Source organism: Pempheris klunzingeri, chromosome 4, assembly GCF_042242105.1.
Source record: "Pempheris klunzingeri isolate RE-2024b chromosome 4, fPemKlu1.hap1, whole genome shotgun sequence".
In the NCBI taxonomy this organism is placed as follows: domain Eukaryota; kingdom Metazoa; phylum Chordata; class Actinopteri; order Acropomatiformes; family Pempheridae; genus Pempheris; species Pempheris klunzingeri.
Window position 1 is genome coordinate 28339231 of NC_092015.1, and position 12852 is coordinate 28352082.

At 45.3% G+C, this 12852-nt stretch overlaps 3 protein-coding genes across 4 annotated transcripts in view; all 3 read left to right on the plus strand.

The window, feature by feature from the left end:
- The window catches only part of sdhda (succinate dehydrogenase complex, subunit D, integral membrane protein a), a 48727-nt gene extending 36824 nt beyond the window's left edge, over positions 1-11903 (plus strand). Inside the window, exon 5 of the mRNA XM_070829816.1 lies at positions 11886-11903. The gene's annotated coding sequence lies outside the window, so the exon portion shown is untranslated. The remainder of the gene's footprint in view (positions 1-11885) is intronic.
- LOC139200507 (carotenoid-cleaving dioxygenase, mitochondrial-like) overlaps positions 1-12852 on the plus strand; it is a 34495-nt gene that overhangs the window by 11028 nt on the left and 10615 nt on the right. The window lies entirely within an intron of this gene.
- Positions 3504-12852, plus strand: part of sorl1 (sortilin-related receptor, L(DLR class) A repeats containing) — a 78871-nt gene continuing 69522 nt past the window's right edge. For both annotated transcript variants that reach the window (XM_070829810.1, XM_070829811.1), the window contains exon 1: positions 3504-3824. In XM_070829810.1, the coding sequence (XP_070685911.1) occupies positions 3504-3824 (321 nt within the window). The remainder of the gene's footprint in view (positions 3825-12852) is intronic.

Consider the following 12852-nt stretch of genomic DNA (forward strand, 5'->3'; position numbering starts at 1 on the left):
TGGATTTTGCCCCCCATCACGGACACTGAAAGCACATGAGGAGGGATCCCTTCATGTTCGAACAGGACAAACGACTACAGCTAGCAAAACCTGACTACTGTTTTCAGACAGACTTTTTGTAAACCGCTCTTTTAAGTCCAAACTTTTTACTCAGAGGTGCCTGATAGTATGATGCACGCAACAGTCTTCGTGAGACAACATGAACAGATTAAACTTTTAACCTGAAACATAAATTATTAAGATGAATCTTTCCCTTTCAGGAAAATCTAAAAAAATGACAAATGAAACCATATTTATGCTATTATTTATATAACAGTCATTTTATGACTTCGGTCAACATTTATTATTGTTTTATTTGTTATTTATTACTTTTTGGACAAGCAGGTGTGAAGGTGATAAAATATATATTGAAGTGCTGATCTTGCATGAGGTGCTGTTGTGTTTGCACCTTGGTTGTTAAAGGTTAGTTGTGTTTCCAGCTGTTTGCTACCATATATGTAGATGAGTGAGAACAACTTAAAGCTGGCCACCTGCTCTCAGTAGGTGGTAAACTGTTGTCGTCTATTCATTCTCACACGTCATGTCAGCGTGGTAACAATGGCCCAGGAGAAATTTCAGCTGTACCTCAATCAATCATTGGGTAATAATTAAAATGTATAATTTGCACAATGTGTGTGTTATATGTTACATTTCTCCCGTGACCAGCCATATTTGAATTAGTACCACCTGAACTCGATGCTAAAAATTAGCAAACTCTCAGAGCAAAGCTGCAGAATTCAGCTGCATGCTCTCTCCATGCTTGCGTTGGTTCTCTCTGGTTCTCCGACTTCCTCCCACAGTCCAAACACGTGCAGGACAACTGGTGACTCTAAATTGCCCGTACGTGTGAGTGTGAGCGTGAGTGGTTGTCTGTCTCTGTGTGGCGGCCCTGTGATTGACTGGCGACCAGTCCAGGGTGAACCCCGCCTCTCACCCAATGTCAGCTGGGATTGGCTCCAACCCCACCCCCTATGGCCTTTAAGGATAAGTGGTGTTGACAATGGATGGATGGATGGATGGATGGATAGCAGGAAAAGCACAGGTGATACTACTTTTGTTAAAATGGTTTGGCTCCATAAGTGTCAGTCCAGCAGCACAATACCAGCAGCCTGCCTCCAGCTCATCCAAACAGAATACAGCCCTGTGAACAGGAAGCTCCCCACCTAACACACTGTGCTGATTACACTGCCTGCCATATAGATTAAATATACACAGTGCATACAGTATGGACTATAGAAATTGTATTACATTCGGTGGTACCAGAGGAAACTATATGAAATTAAGATAAGTGGAGAGCAAGACATTTTGTTTCTATTTGCTTTGATAATGACAGGCTGACATAGTTACTTAAAGGCGGGCATCATCTTGATTGACTAGGAAAAAAAACTAATAATTAGCCTCTAAAGACCTCTCATCACATTTTGGGTTATATCACCATAGTAGTTCATTCTGCTTAGCTGGGGCCGTATGGACATGTATGTGGGCAAAATTGTTGATATTTCATGTTGTTTTTTGCACCGTGATTTTCAAAACGTGTTCAAAATATGTTTTGTATGTGTTATAAATACATGCAAAAGCAGTCAGGAAAAGAAACTGCTATGTTCAGGGTGGAAATAAAGAGTTTTGCACAAAGGTGACTTTATTGTGTTTTCTGGAAATTAAGACTGATTGTCCACATATGTGGACATAATGTTTCTCTAAAACTACACCATGTAAAAAGATGATGCTTAGGTTTTATACTTATCAGGGTCCAACAAGCCCAAATAGCAAGGAGAAATAAAAAATGCATATCAAACAAGAGCTCGGGTCTTAAGAGGTTATCAACTACACAAAGACTAAACCGGCCTCGAGTGTGACAAGGTTGCCGTTGTTTCTAAACTGCATAGTTAAGAGTGCACCTGCATTAGGAGCAAACCTTTCACAAGGTTAATTTTTCAACTTTGATGAAATCTCCTCCGGTGCTCGCGCTCTGCCCAACTTTCTTTTACTGAGGAAGAAGGAGTCCAATCAATATCCAGCCAAGTCAAAGGATTATACAGGAAAGAATGGAATTCCTGTAGGATGTGTATGAATGCGTCCCTGAAAATAAAGTAGAGTGAATCGGTCTCCAGGTAGAGACGGTGTAGAGGTAGCTGTGTCGGGGTAACTCTGAATACAGGACAACAGCTTTTAGATGTGACTGAAGCCATCAACATGCCACAGTCGTTGTTGTCAGCGCCTCACTGCTGCTCCTTATCGGCTTTTCAACATTTAGCAGCGTAAGAAATCACTAAATAACACATTTGAGTTCATGTTTTCCAACAAACCAAACACTGCCAGCCACAAACCAACAATCCAGCATGCATGCCAGAGCGAGACAAGATAGCACCATGCAGTTTATTTCAACACTTTGTTTTTTAACATATGGAATCATGATATGACTTTAAAAGGAGTGTGTTGGTCCTTACTTTGACTATTTCCTGTGAATGCTGTCTACATTTAGGAATGTTTATTATACTTATTATTAAACTCAATAATTAGGTTAGGTGTTTCTTTATTTTAAGGCAGAGCTGTAAACATGACAGTTGTTCGTGAGTCATTCAGTAGTTTGGAGAATTCTTGCAGAGACCAACATAGAATAAAACAGACACCACTCTCATGTCTAAAGCTCAGGCTCGCAGCAGGTTAGCTTAGCTCAGCATCAAAAAGAGAAGCAGGGGGAAACAGCTATCCTGCCTCTGTCCAAAGTTATGTTGTGTTGGTTTAGGCTCATTAAAAACCACAGCACAATGACAAGTTGTGTTTTTGCAGGAGGGAACCTGCTGGACTCATCTCACACACAAGGAAGAGAGAGGCATCAGTTGTCTGTCTTACTTACTTACCAAATAAAAACTGGACTATTGCTTGGTTTGACTTGGACCTCTGACTTGTCCTCAAAGACATGAGAAGTGATTTGAAACCTGCTCTGATCATTTTGAATGACGCCTATGCCATACTGTTCGTACCAAGGTAGCCATCCCTGTATGGGTGGACTGTAGGAGGCCGTTGTTGGCAATTTTGGAAATAACAATAATAATAATAACAACAACAAAGATGGTTATAATATTTTAATATCAGGCCCTGTGTCACTTTAAATGTCACCAGCATTATGAAGGTGACACTATGGACATAGTGGAGATGTAAACATATTGATTTGATCCTCCCTTTCACAGAGTCATGTCGTGAATGTGCACGATGGGAGAGAAGTGTCTGCTGCTCCTGGTGTTTTTCCACGCTGTCACCGTGTGTTTCCGTCGTGCTGTGGGAGGCTTGTTAACTGCCTTTGTGTGCAGCTCTGCGCCCGCAGACAGGCACGTAGTGTGGCAGTGTGCTGCTTCCCGACATTCCCATGGCCTGTGAGGGCCCGTGAAGGCAGCAGGGGGCCTGGCTGCCGGTAGAAGGAGCTCTTCAGTCTCCGCCGCTCCGACGGCCGAACATACACAAACATGGCGATACCACAGGCGGCCAGGATGCAGTCCCCTCTTCGGCGCTCGCTTTATTTATTAGTCCTCTGGATTTGTGGGGTAAATCCGTCGACCCTGCGGCTGCACCCGGAGCAGAGCTACATGCTGCCGCAAAACAGAGGCTTTTTCACACTGGAAGCAAACCAGGATTCACCGCTCGGAGATGGAGGAGGCGCCGCGGCTCCGGCGCTGCCTCTGGCCGCTCGCAGAGCCTCTGAAGGCGGGTCGGACTCCGGCGCCTACCCGCTGCATCGAAGCCGCCGGAGCGCTGGTGAATCGCCCATGCCTAAGGTGTACGGCCAGGTAAGGTAGTGCATCTCGGCGGCACCGCTCTCTGGAGCCTTAAAGCTCTGTGCATCACCTCAGACTGCCCTTAGCTGGCAAGGGTGTCTTGGAGAAATTACGCAAGCCCCCCTGTGTTGTTCTCCAAGTCCCATCATTTGCTTGCACCTTATGCCGGACTAGCCCCGATGGTGCTCCCTGCCAGAAAAACGGCGCAAAGTGACCCGTCCAACCTCAAAGCATGAAAACCACGAGCAGGAGGGAAAAGCCTTTGGTGGCACAGAGGGCTTTCGGTGTGGCTACACGGTGTTACAGCTCACTGAACATGATCTCTAATGAATGTCAACTCACAAACCTGCTGTCCCTTTTGGACGGGCAACCTGTCTGTAGCAGCTCCCAAAGGAGGCACACAAACGACAGAGAAAGTAGAAATTAACTAGCTACTAGGTGGGTGAAATGTGTGCCGATGGTACTAGTAAACCCTTGAGATTATGAAAACGTTGTCAGTTTTGTGCCACCAGGTGTGTGTGTCAGCCGATAAACAGGGAAACCAAACAAGCACATTTTTTAAATGGCAGTTTTGTATTGAGGAGAACTCGGGAGAGGAGAGTGTGGGTGCTTATGCTGAAATTACATCGAAAAGTTGGTGTTAAGATGCCAGTTTTCTCAGACCAGGACCCAGTCGATGCAAAGCAGCCCTGTACTAAGGTGTTCAGGCAAACTTCATTTAAATATGAGTCAGCTCAGTGGCTCTACTGTACACAGCTGGCACAACATGACTCTGCACTGTTTGCAGACTGTCATGTACAAAAAAATGTTCTTCTTCTTCTTTACTTCTTAAGAAAAATGCACAATAAGTGTCAAATGTTTGGGTCATGCAAAGTCACATGAAATAGCCATATTTTAAATAGGGTTTGGTGCGGATGCTGTCTCTCCACACATGACCAAGCGCAGCCCATTGGGGCCAGCTGCAGGTCACTAACCCCATTCTGTCACTCATTCAAAGCAAATATTTGATCTGATCTGAACCATTGTACCAGCCCGTCAGCTGCTGCCGTAGCCTGTCCAGACTTTCCCCTAAATTGGCCATATTTGAACATATTCAACTCTTACCTAAATGCACTTAGTCAAATGTGCTTGCATCCCTTTTTCTGGGAAGTCCAAGCTTGGTGCCACAGTTGCCCTCACCCCCTTGTCCTCTAGCATCAGTGTGATGCAGCGCTGTGTGCTGAGGAGCAGTTTAACACCACTGGTGTGTGGTTATTGGCAGTGGTGCAGTCATTAGCGCTGGTGAAGCGCCGTCATTCCTTACAAAGACATTTCATCCCGTAGCCTGACGCCTTGCAGCGGGCCGGTGCACTCCCCCGGCCCCCTGGCATTGTAAACCCACTGAACACCGTGATGGACAAAGTGTAATGAAGCATCTCTGAACAAACTGCAACCGTCTCAATGAAACTCTGTCGCCACAAAACATTTCACCACCGAGGGGAGAAAGAAAGTGGGAGTTAGTGCAGGGTCATTGTGAAAATGTGTGAAGGGGAGGGGGGTCTGTGGCTCAAAGGTCCCAGCTTTTCTACAGTGGTTAGAGGGGGGGGGTGAAATGATTAACAGTTGTCTCCTCCAACAGCTCTGATAACTGATTGGTCTTTAAGCACTTTTTAAAGCATAAAAGTCTCTAATGTACTAGAGCTAGCCTTTCAGATGTGTGCTGCCTCAGTAAAATAAGGATATGAACTAAATATCTTTTCAGAAAACGTCCGTATGGTTGTTAACGGCGAAACACATTTTGATCCTGCTTGAATTGTGCCATGAATCACACACATGATGCTCATCATTTTAAAAAGATGGTCAGTAAAGTCTCAGCTTCTGGGAAACATGGTGAACCATTTAGTTGGGTGTCAAACGGCTCCGTGAGCTACATCCTCCATCTCCAACCACATACGTCACCTGTTAGCTTGCTAGCTTATCTACGTTCCCCCCACCTGCATCCTGATACCAAACACACACACACACAGAGCAGCTGTAGCGCCGCGAGCTCGCTGGACGCCACGCCATGACACGTTTGGCTGTGTCATCTTTCCAATGACATATTTTCAGTGGTTTTACTATAAACTGAGCAGAATGATCTTTTAAACTGACAAACACTGTGTGTGTGTGTGTCTGTGTGTGTGTCTGTGTGTGTGTCTGTGTGTGTGTGTGTGTGTGTGTGTGTGTGTGTGTGAGATTCATGGCGGAATTCAAATGGGATCAAAATCTCTGGAGTGGTTCCAAGTAAAGGACAAGTTCGCGATGGTCAAGTCTGCCTTAAATCAGTAGTCGGGTGCCCACACTGACATGGATACAGGTTTTATAGATACTCCTGTTCATGCCGGCCATGAAGAGATCCCTTGGATGTGATTCATGGCACAATTCAAATGGGATGAAAAAATTCTAGGTCTCTTGCTGACTACTCCACAGTTTCATGGGACCTCACCTAAGAAAACATCTATGTGCTGTGGAAGGTTGTGATGGACAGTTTCCAGCACTGTGAATAAAGAGAATAATGTGCAGAGTCATCAAAAATGAAACTCATCCTAAATTACAGCCCTTTATTCGGATGCTTGACTGACTCGGGGGGCCGTTCAGAGGCAAAACAACAGAGTGGGTGTGTGTCGGTGCACGTGTGGCTCTCTGTGGTTGACGAGCCCTGAACGAGCGTCATAGAGAACAAGAGGTGAGCGAGGGGAAGTGTTTCTTTCAGCCTGCTGTCTCCCGCCTCCCGCCACTCTTCTCTTCTGGTGACACCCACAGTCCAAACACAGCAGACAGGACAAAATAGCCCCCAGAGAGTCGCATCTGGATCAGGTTTCATCGCTGGTGGAAGATGCGGCCTGCGGAGGGTTGTTATTAAACGCTCAGCCTGTTGTCCCCATAGGCTGGTGGTGCTTTGACTGGACTTGTTAAGAACATTGAGCAGGCGTTGTAATTAGAGATAATGGCGTAGTCTACTTTATCATACTGCCCCCGTGTGAGCTGTGATAGTGGCTAGGATGAAGTAAGCCTCCATGTTTTACAGGAGAAGCTGTGGTGGACGGACTGTGGGAGTCATCTGCCACCCCAGCCAAAGATTATCCACCTGATTCACTTACAGGGACAACCATCACCTGCTGCTGTAGTCAGCTGATTACCTCAGTCAGTGGACGTACTGGAGGATTTTTAGGATTGCAGAAATCCACCTACTTCTTAGGCAAACACACACACACTCATTTAAACTCATTTAATTATTAGCAAGCGATCAGGGTATTTAGATCATTAAGACAACGTTTGTTATAAAGAATGTTATCATTTATAGACCCAGTGTGTGAAACCACTACGGGTCAGGTACATTCATTGTGGTGTGCATAACATGACGGACGTGTGCTCCTCTGACTCTGAGAGACGTACGTCGGAACCAGCATCATGTGTCCGTGCCAACTCTTCATTCGGAAAGCCATTCTACTGCTGCAGAGGGAGAGGGTGCAGCAAGGTGACGTGATCTAAAGAGCCCCAGCCCTGTGTTAATGTGAGGAAGGTGTCCGCCTCCTCATCGCTCCACAAACAGCAGCAGCCAATCAGGCAGCAGTTCAGTAATCAGTGGGCGTGTCTGCTCGTGTGCGCATCTTTTTATCAACATTTATTTGTCAGAACTTGACTGCCAATCAAAACGAATGAGGGTCTTCGGCCAGCGGCGCTGCCTTTAGGAAGCACATGTGTGGCTAAAGTTACTACATTTGTCTTCCTGTTGTATGTTCTTATTTCCCCACAGTGGGCAGGTGGTGGAGGCTCACTTCAGAGGCTGCAGTTTACTCTCTGAGACAAATTAGGGGTAAGAAGGGTCAAAACGGGGGCAGCAGAGGACAAGATATCCCGACGTTTAGTCCTCAGCATGGGGCGATGCTGCAGTTCCCATGATGCAACTGAACAGCATATTTCATTGGTGGATCTCTCAAACTCCAATTTTACATCACAGTTAAAAACACCTTAAAAAAACACTCACACCCAATTCAAGAGAATATTGATGACACCATGAGGGTTATTATCTTAGAGCTCCCTCCCCAGCCACAGAAGACATTATAGAGAGCGTCACATGCGGGCTAGCCTCTGTTTTTCTGGCCTACAGTACAGGACAGTCTGTCATTCAGCATTCCTTTCAGTTGTTTAGATATTCAAAGATAAATGAGCTCCACCGCAGAACTTGTAATTTCAATGAACAGTTTGTTTGTGAGCGTTCCAGGAGCCACAGCTCCGACCCTTCCTTCTAAAGTCATGTTTCCAGGTCTTTGGTTGTGCTCTTGTAGGGTGGCTCTCTATGTTGCTGCAGTTAAAGACGTGCTCTCCTCCTGTCCTGCTGTTATTGCAGACACGTCTTACTGTGAACTAACCTCAGGGACTCGGCTCTTTTGTCGAGCCATGGCGTCATTAGCCTGTGAAGGTCTGGGGCTTATGGGAAATGGTATTTGTTAAAGGCTGCTAAAGACCATAAATATTGAATAAACAAAGATATTAGATCATTTTTCAAAATCCACCCAATGTGCTGCTGTAAAAAGCTCTGCTCCAAGGGTGCATTTTTCTGGCACTGTAACAAACCTCAGTGGGATTTTACAGGAAGTTTTCTTACTTCTGGAGTAGAAAACCTTAAAGTTTCATGTTGGCTCTCTCCACAACACCATTCACAGGCTGAGCACCACTTTCTGTGATGACTAATAATGTCTTCACCATCAAGTGATTACAAGTAGATCTTAAATGTGAACATTGTGTAAAATATATAGATGAACAGTTTTTAAAATGCCTTCAGAAAGGACTAGAACTCAGCTCGTTATTGTGAACTCTTGTGTCATCATTCTTTCTTACATAATAACAGAGTTTATTGGACTTTTTTCATCATAGAAATGGTTGTTGTTCCGTCCCAAAAAGTGTCTTTATCAATTATTATTATTATTGTATTGAACACTTTGTGGCTCCACACAAAATGACCACAGAGTTGGATCAGCAGCTCTCTGGCTGACCTCAGAGAAGGTTACATTCATTTGGTTTTAGTTGATTCACTGTACTTGTTACTACTTATAATCAGAATAGGAAGTCAAACTGTTTAAATCCTCACATCTGCTGTCGGTTCACCAGCTGTTGTTGTTCGGAGACAGTGTCACCGCTATTTGTGGTGTCGCAATGTAAGAACTCCTCCTCCTAATCATCATGTGCTCACACTGCTGTGCACTGTAAATAAACAGTCAGGAGCCACACGGTGAGTGTGCACAAAGAAGAGATATTCCTTGCTTTCACCATCTCCAGGAAGATTTCATTCCCAAAACACAATTTCCAGTTCCAGTAATCTCCAGTAAATGCTGTTTAATGAAAGCCTGCTGTAGGAGCAGTGTGTCTGTTAGTGTTGTGTTTGTTCTGCTCGGTCCACCTTTTGCTTGTGGTTTGACGTCATGTGGGTCAGAGTGGCAGGAATCAATGTGTATTTATGCACCTGTTCTCCTGCATGTGTGTGTGTGTGTGTGGGGGGAAATTGGGAAATTGTTTTTGACCAACGGCGCGTCATACAGTGTGTTTGTTGTTTCAGTATAGGGGAAGTTAGTTCATATTGGACTTCCTAAACCTTAATACAGATGCCATGAGCATGTAGTGTAAGTATCCTATGTATGTAGTAGAAAAAGTTAGTCATATCATGTTTGCGTTAATCCATTTGTAGAGAGTGTCAGTTCTGATGAGCAGAACTGCACAGTGTTTGTGCAAAGGAGAAGATAACTGAGTGTTCCTCCAGCTAACTTGACGTTACCAGCAGCATCTCATCAGTATTATCATCTCGACTCCAAGCAGAAACCAGCAGCCCTCGTGCTGCTGACCAATCACAGCTGCTGTTGTCTCCATGTGGTGTTACAGCTTCATTTGAGACTAAATCCAAAATACAGTACACGTAGATGACGTAAACGTGACACTACACCACCCAGAGTTGGAGCACTCCCCCTGACACATCTTCACACACCTTCATAACTCTACTTGTCATTCCCTCTAACGCTTCTGTGCCCATTCTGATTCTCAAAGTGTCCTTAAAATTCATCACTGACTCTCAGTCTTAACTCCCAGAGCTCAGACTGGAGGCACGATAGTCGACTGTGTGTGTGTGTGTGTGTGTGTGTGTGTGTTGTAACGCAGCACTTAGCTCCAGTATGAAAACATCTTCATTTGTTTTTGTGCGGTTGAGTTTGTGCAGCTGCTTTCAAGACATTTCAAGCAGAGCTTTCTTGCCGTTGAACAACTTGAGCCCACTTCTCATTCAGCCTCAGAGAACTGGAATATAATATTTATCATGTTATACTGAGGGGCCTCCGCTCCACACAGCAACAAGCCTGGCATTAGAGCCTTGTAAACGTTCAGTTTCATGTGCACAAATCATCAACTTCTCCTTTTGTTGTCTCTATGCTTCAGCACTTGCTGTCCCTCAGTAAAGGCGAACCTGAACAGAGCCCAGATGGGGATGTCCGCTCTGAGGACACACTCTGAGCACAGTGGCTCAATTGTACTTCCTCCCTGTACCCAGAAATATGCTGGTTGCTAACAGCACAGGCTAACTTGCGCATGAGAGTGCCCAGCGAGCCTTCATTGCCTGCCAGTCCTGCAGAGATGATGTCATTGTTTGAGACTGGCTCTGCCGCCGATGCTCTCCCGGCCACGACACCACCCACAGCTGAATAATGGAGAGCCCAGAGCTGGGGAGGGTGGAGGGGAGAGCGTGTAGGCTAAATGCCCAAGTGTATTGTTGCTCCGTTGCGCTCCTTGGTAGTACCAGACACAGAGCCTAACTCCTCCACACCACCAATAGGATATCAAAGCACCAGGAGGGTGGGAAGGAAGGGGAGGACTGCAGTAGATAACAAGAAAGTGGTTTCTGTTTCTGCTGTGAAGCCTGTGCTGCAGAGAAATCCTCTCAAGTTAAACCAGTCAAGTCAGAATGCAGAAATCTGCCCGTTTTTGCCTTGTTTTTTAAATTTGAATTATTGTTCTCTTATACGGCGAGAACCTGGTTGCACTTTTCTTGGTTAAAGAGAAATGCAGTTTTAAAACTCAGAGATGCAGAGACTTGAAATGAGCGGAGTTATGGGACGACTCCAACATACTGAGCAACTCTTCCAGTGTGATGATGGGAGTTAACAGACCGGTCCTGTGCCTTCACCCGCCAGGGGATGCAGTTTCTACATTAGCGTTGTATATTGAGCTAGCAGCTTTGTGTGGAGTTTATTTAACTGTGTTGGTGGTGCTCAGGTTTCACTTACCCTGCTAATCCTCTGAGTCTGGCCTGCGCTTGTCTGGTCTGGATGACTAATGCTGCTAGAGGCCGATTTGCTTTAGTACATGGAGGCCTGGTCATGGCTTTTATGAACGTTTCCCCTTGGCAATTAATATGCTCAGTGAATGCTAAACACTGCAACTGAAAAGGTCTAAATGGCATTGGTTCCATCCCAAATAATCAATATACATTGACAAGGCATTTAACTGTTGTCTGACAGCCAGTTGAGACCACTGCTGCCAGACTCGACCAGAGGCTTTTTATTTTGATCCAAGCACAAACAAGGAATGCAGCCAGTGTCTCTGTTGCATGTAATGGCTTGTTAGTGGAAGGAAAAGCCTCCATCTCCTACTTGGGACATGTTTATGTCCTTTTTTTTAATTCTCTGAGGTTTGTACATGAAATTAGTCAATAAATCAGTTTCTTCTAAGAAATGTTTTCGGCACTGGAGGGTCGTTCTCATGGACAAAATTAAGATTGATTGAAAAGATCTCTGTGAAGTGTAAGAACACAAAAGCACTGGTCACTTCTCTGGTAGCACAGAGTGCAGGATGGTGACCCTGAACCAGTGTGTCCAGCCGTCTGTAGCTCAGGGTGGGGCTGCTGATGACCTGACCCTGAAGGCCTGATCACACAAACATTGTCAAAGGGGGAAATTTTGTGACAAAATGAATGCATTTCAATGAAAGTGGTGCTATCAGTGGATTCACTCGCAGTGGTGAAGTAAATCTGTGCAGACTGTCGTGACTGGGCCAACTCCCGTGCTGACTGAGGGCGAGCCAGCTCGGAGAGTTGTGACCAACAACGGTCAGCATTTTCTTGGCTGAATTGTGTTTTTACCGGTTAGCTTTCCAGCCACGGTACTTCACCAACCAGCCCTGCAATCCCTGGGAGCCCATCCCAGCTGACCATGGGCGCGAGGCGGGGTCACCCTGGACTCAATCGCAAAGCCGACACGTAGAGACAGACAAGATTCACGCTCACACCTACGGGCGCTTCAGAGCCACCAATCAACCCAACCTATGTATAGACTAACCTGCGTGACTTTGGACTTGTGTCTGACCTCTCAGCCCAGCAGTGACTGCTCTTCCCCAGCTCATTCATCTAATCGCACAGTTTGTGTGGAAGGTGGATTGCAGATTTCTTTTTACTACATTTCATCAGCTCTGTGCATAACTGAGTTCTTTGTGTGATCAGTAGTGGCAGAAGTAACATTTTCTTTTGCTAACCTGATGGAAACAGAGCCATTTAACTGCCCTACAGAGCTGTTCAAAGGCCATACAGCTAAAAAAACCAGACCCCAGGAGCTCATCAAAGCTCTCTGGTTAACGAGCTCCTCGTTACTTGCTGCTCCTGCACCACTTTATCAATCACTTTAAAGTCCAATTTAATTAGTTCTGAGTTTGACTAAAGCTGTGCTTTCTTAATGAGATGTCTTGTGTCTTCTTTGAAGGAAAATGAATCTGCGAGCAGACGGGAACATTTTAATTTTCCATCTTTGGTTCCCCCTGTCTGTTAGCTCTACACACTTGTCCTGGGAAAATTCTACTTTCTAGCATCCTGCTAGACATGCCAATGAGCTACTCAGCACTTTGAATCGAGCTAGAACTCTCAAAAAATGGCAAGAATGATCATTCTGGTAGCTAAATGTTGTTTAACATCTACGATGGATTACCTCTGTTCCCCTAACACCAAAGAGAACCAAATGTCTGCCCTCCTTTTAGCTCACAGACAACAGTT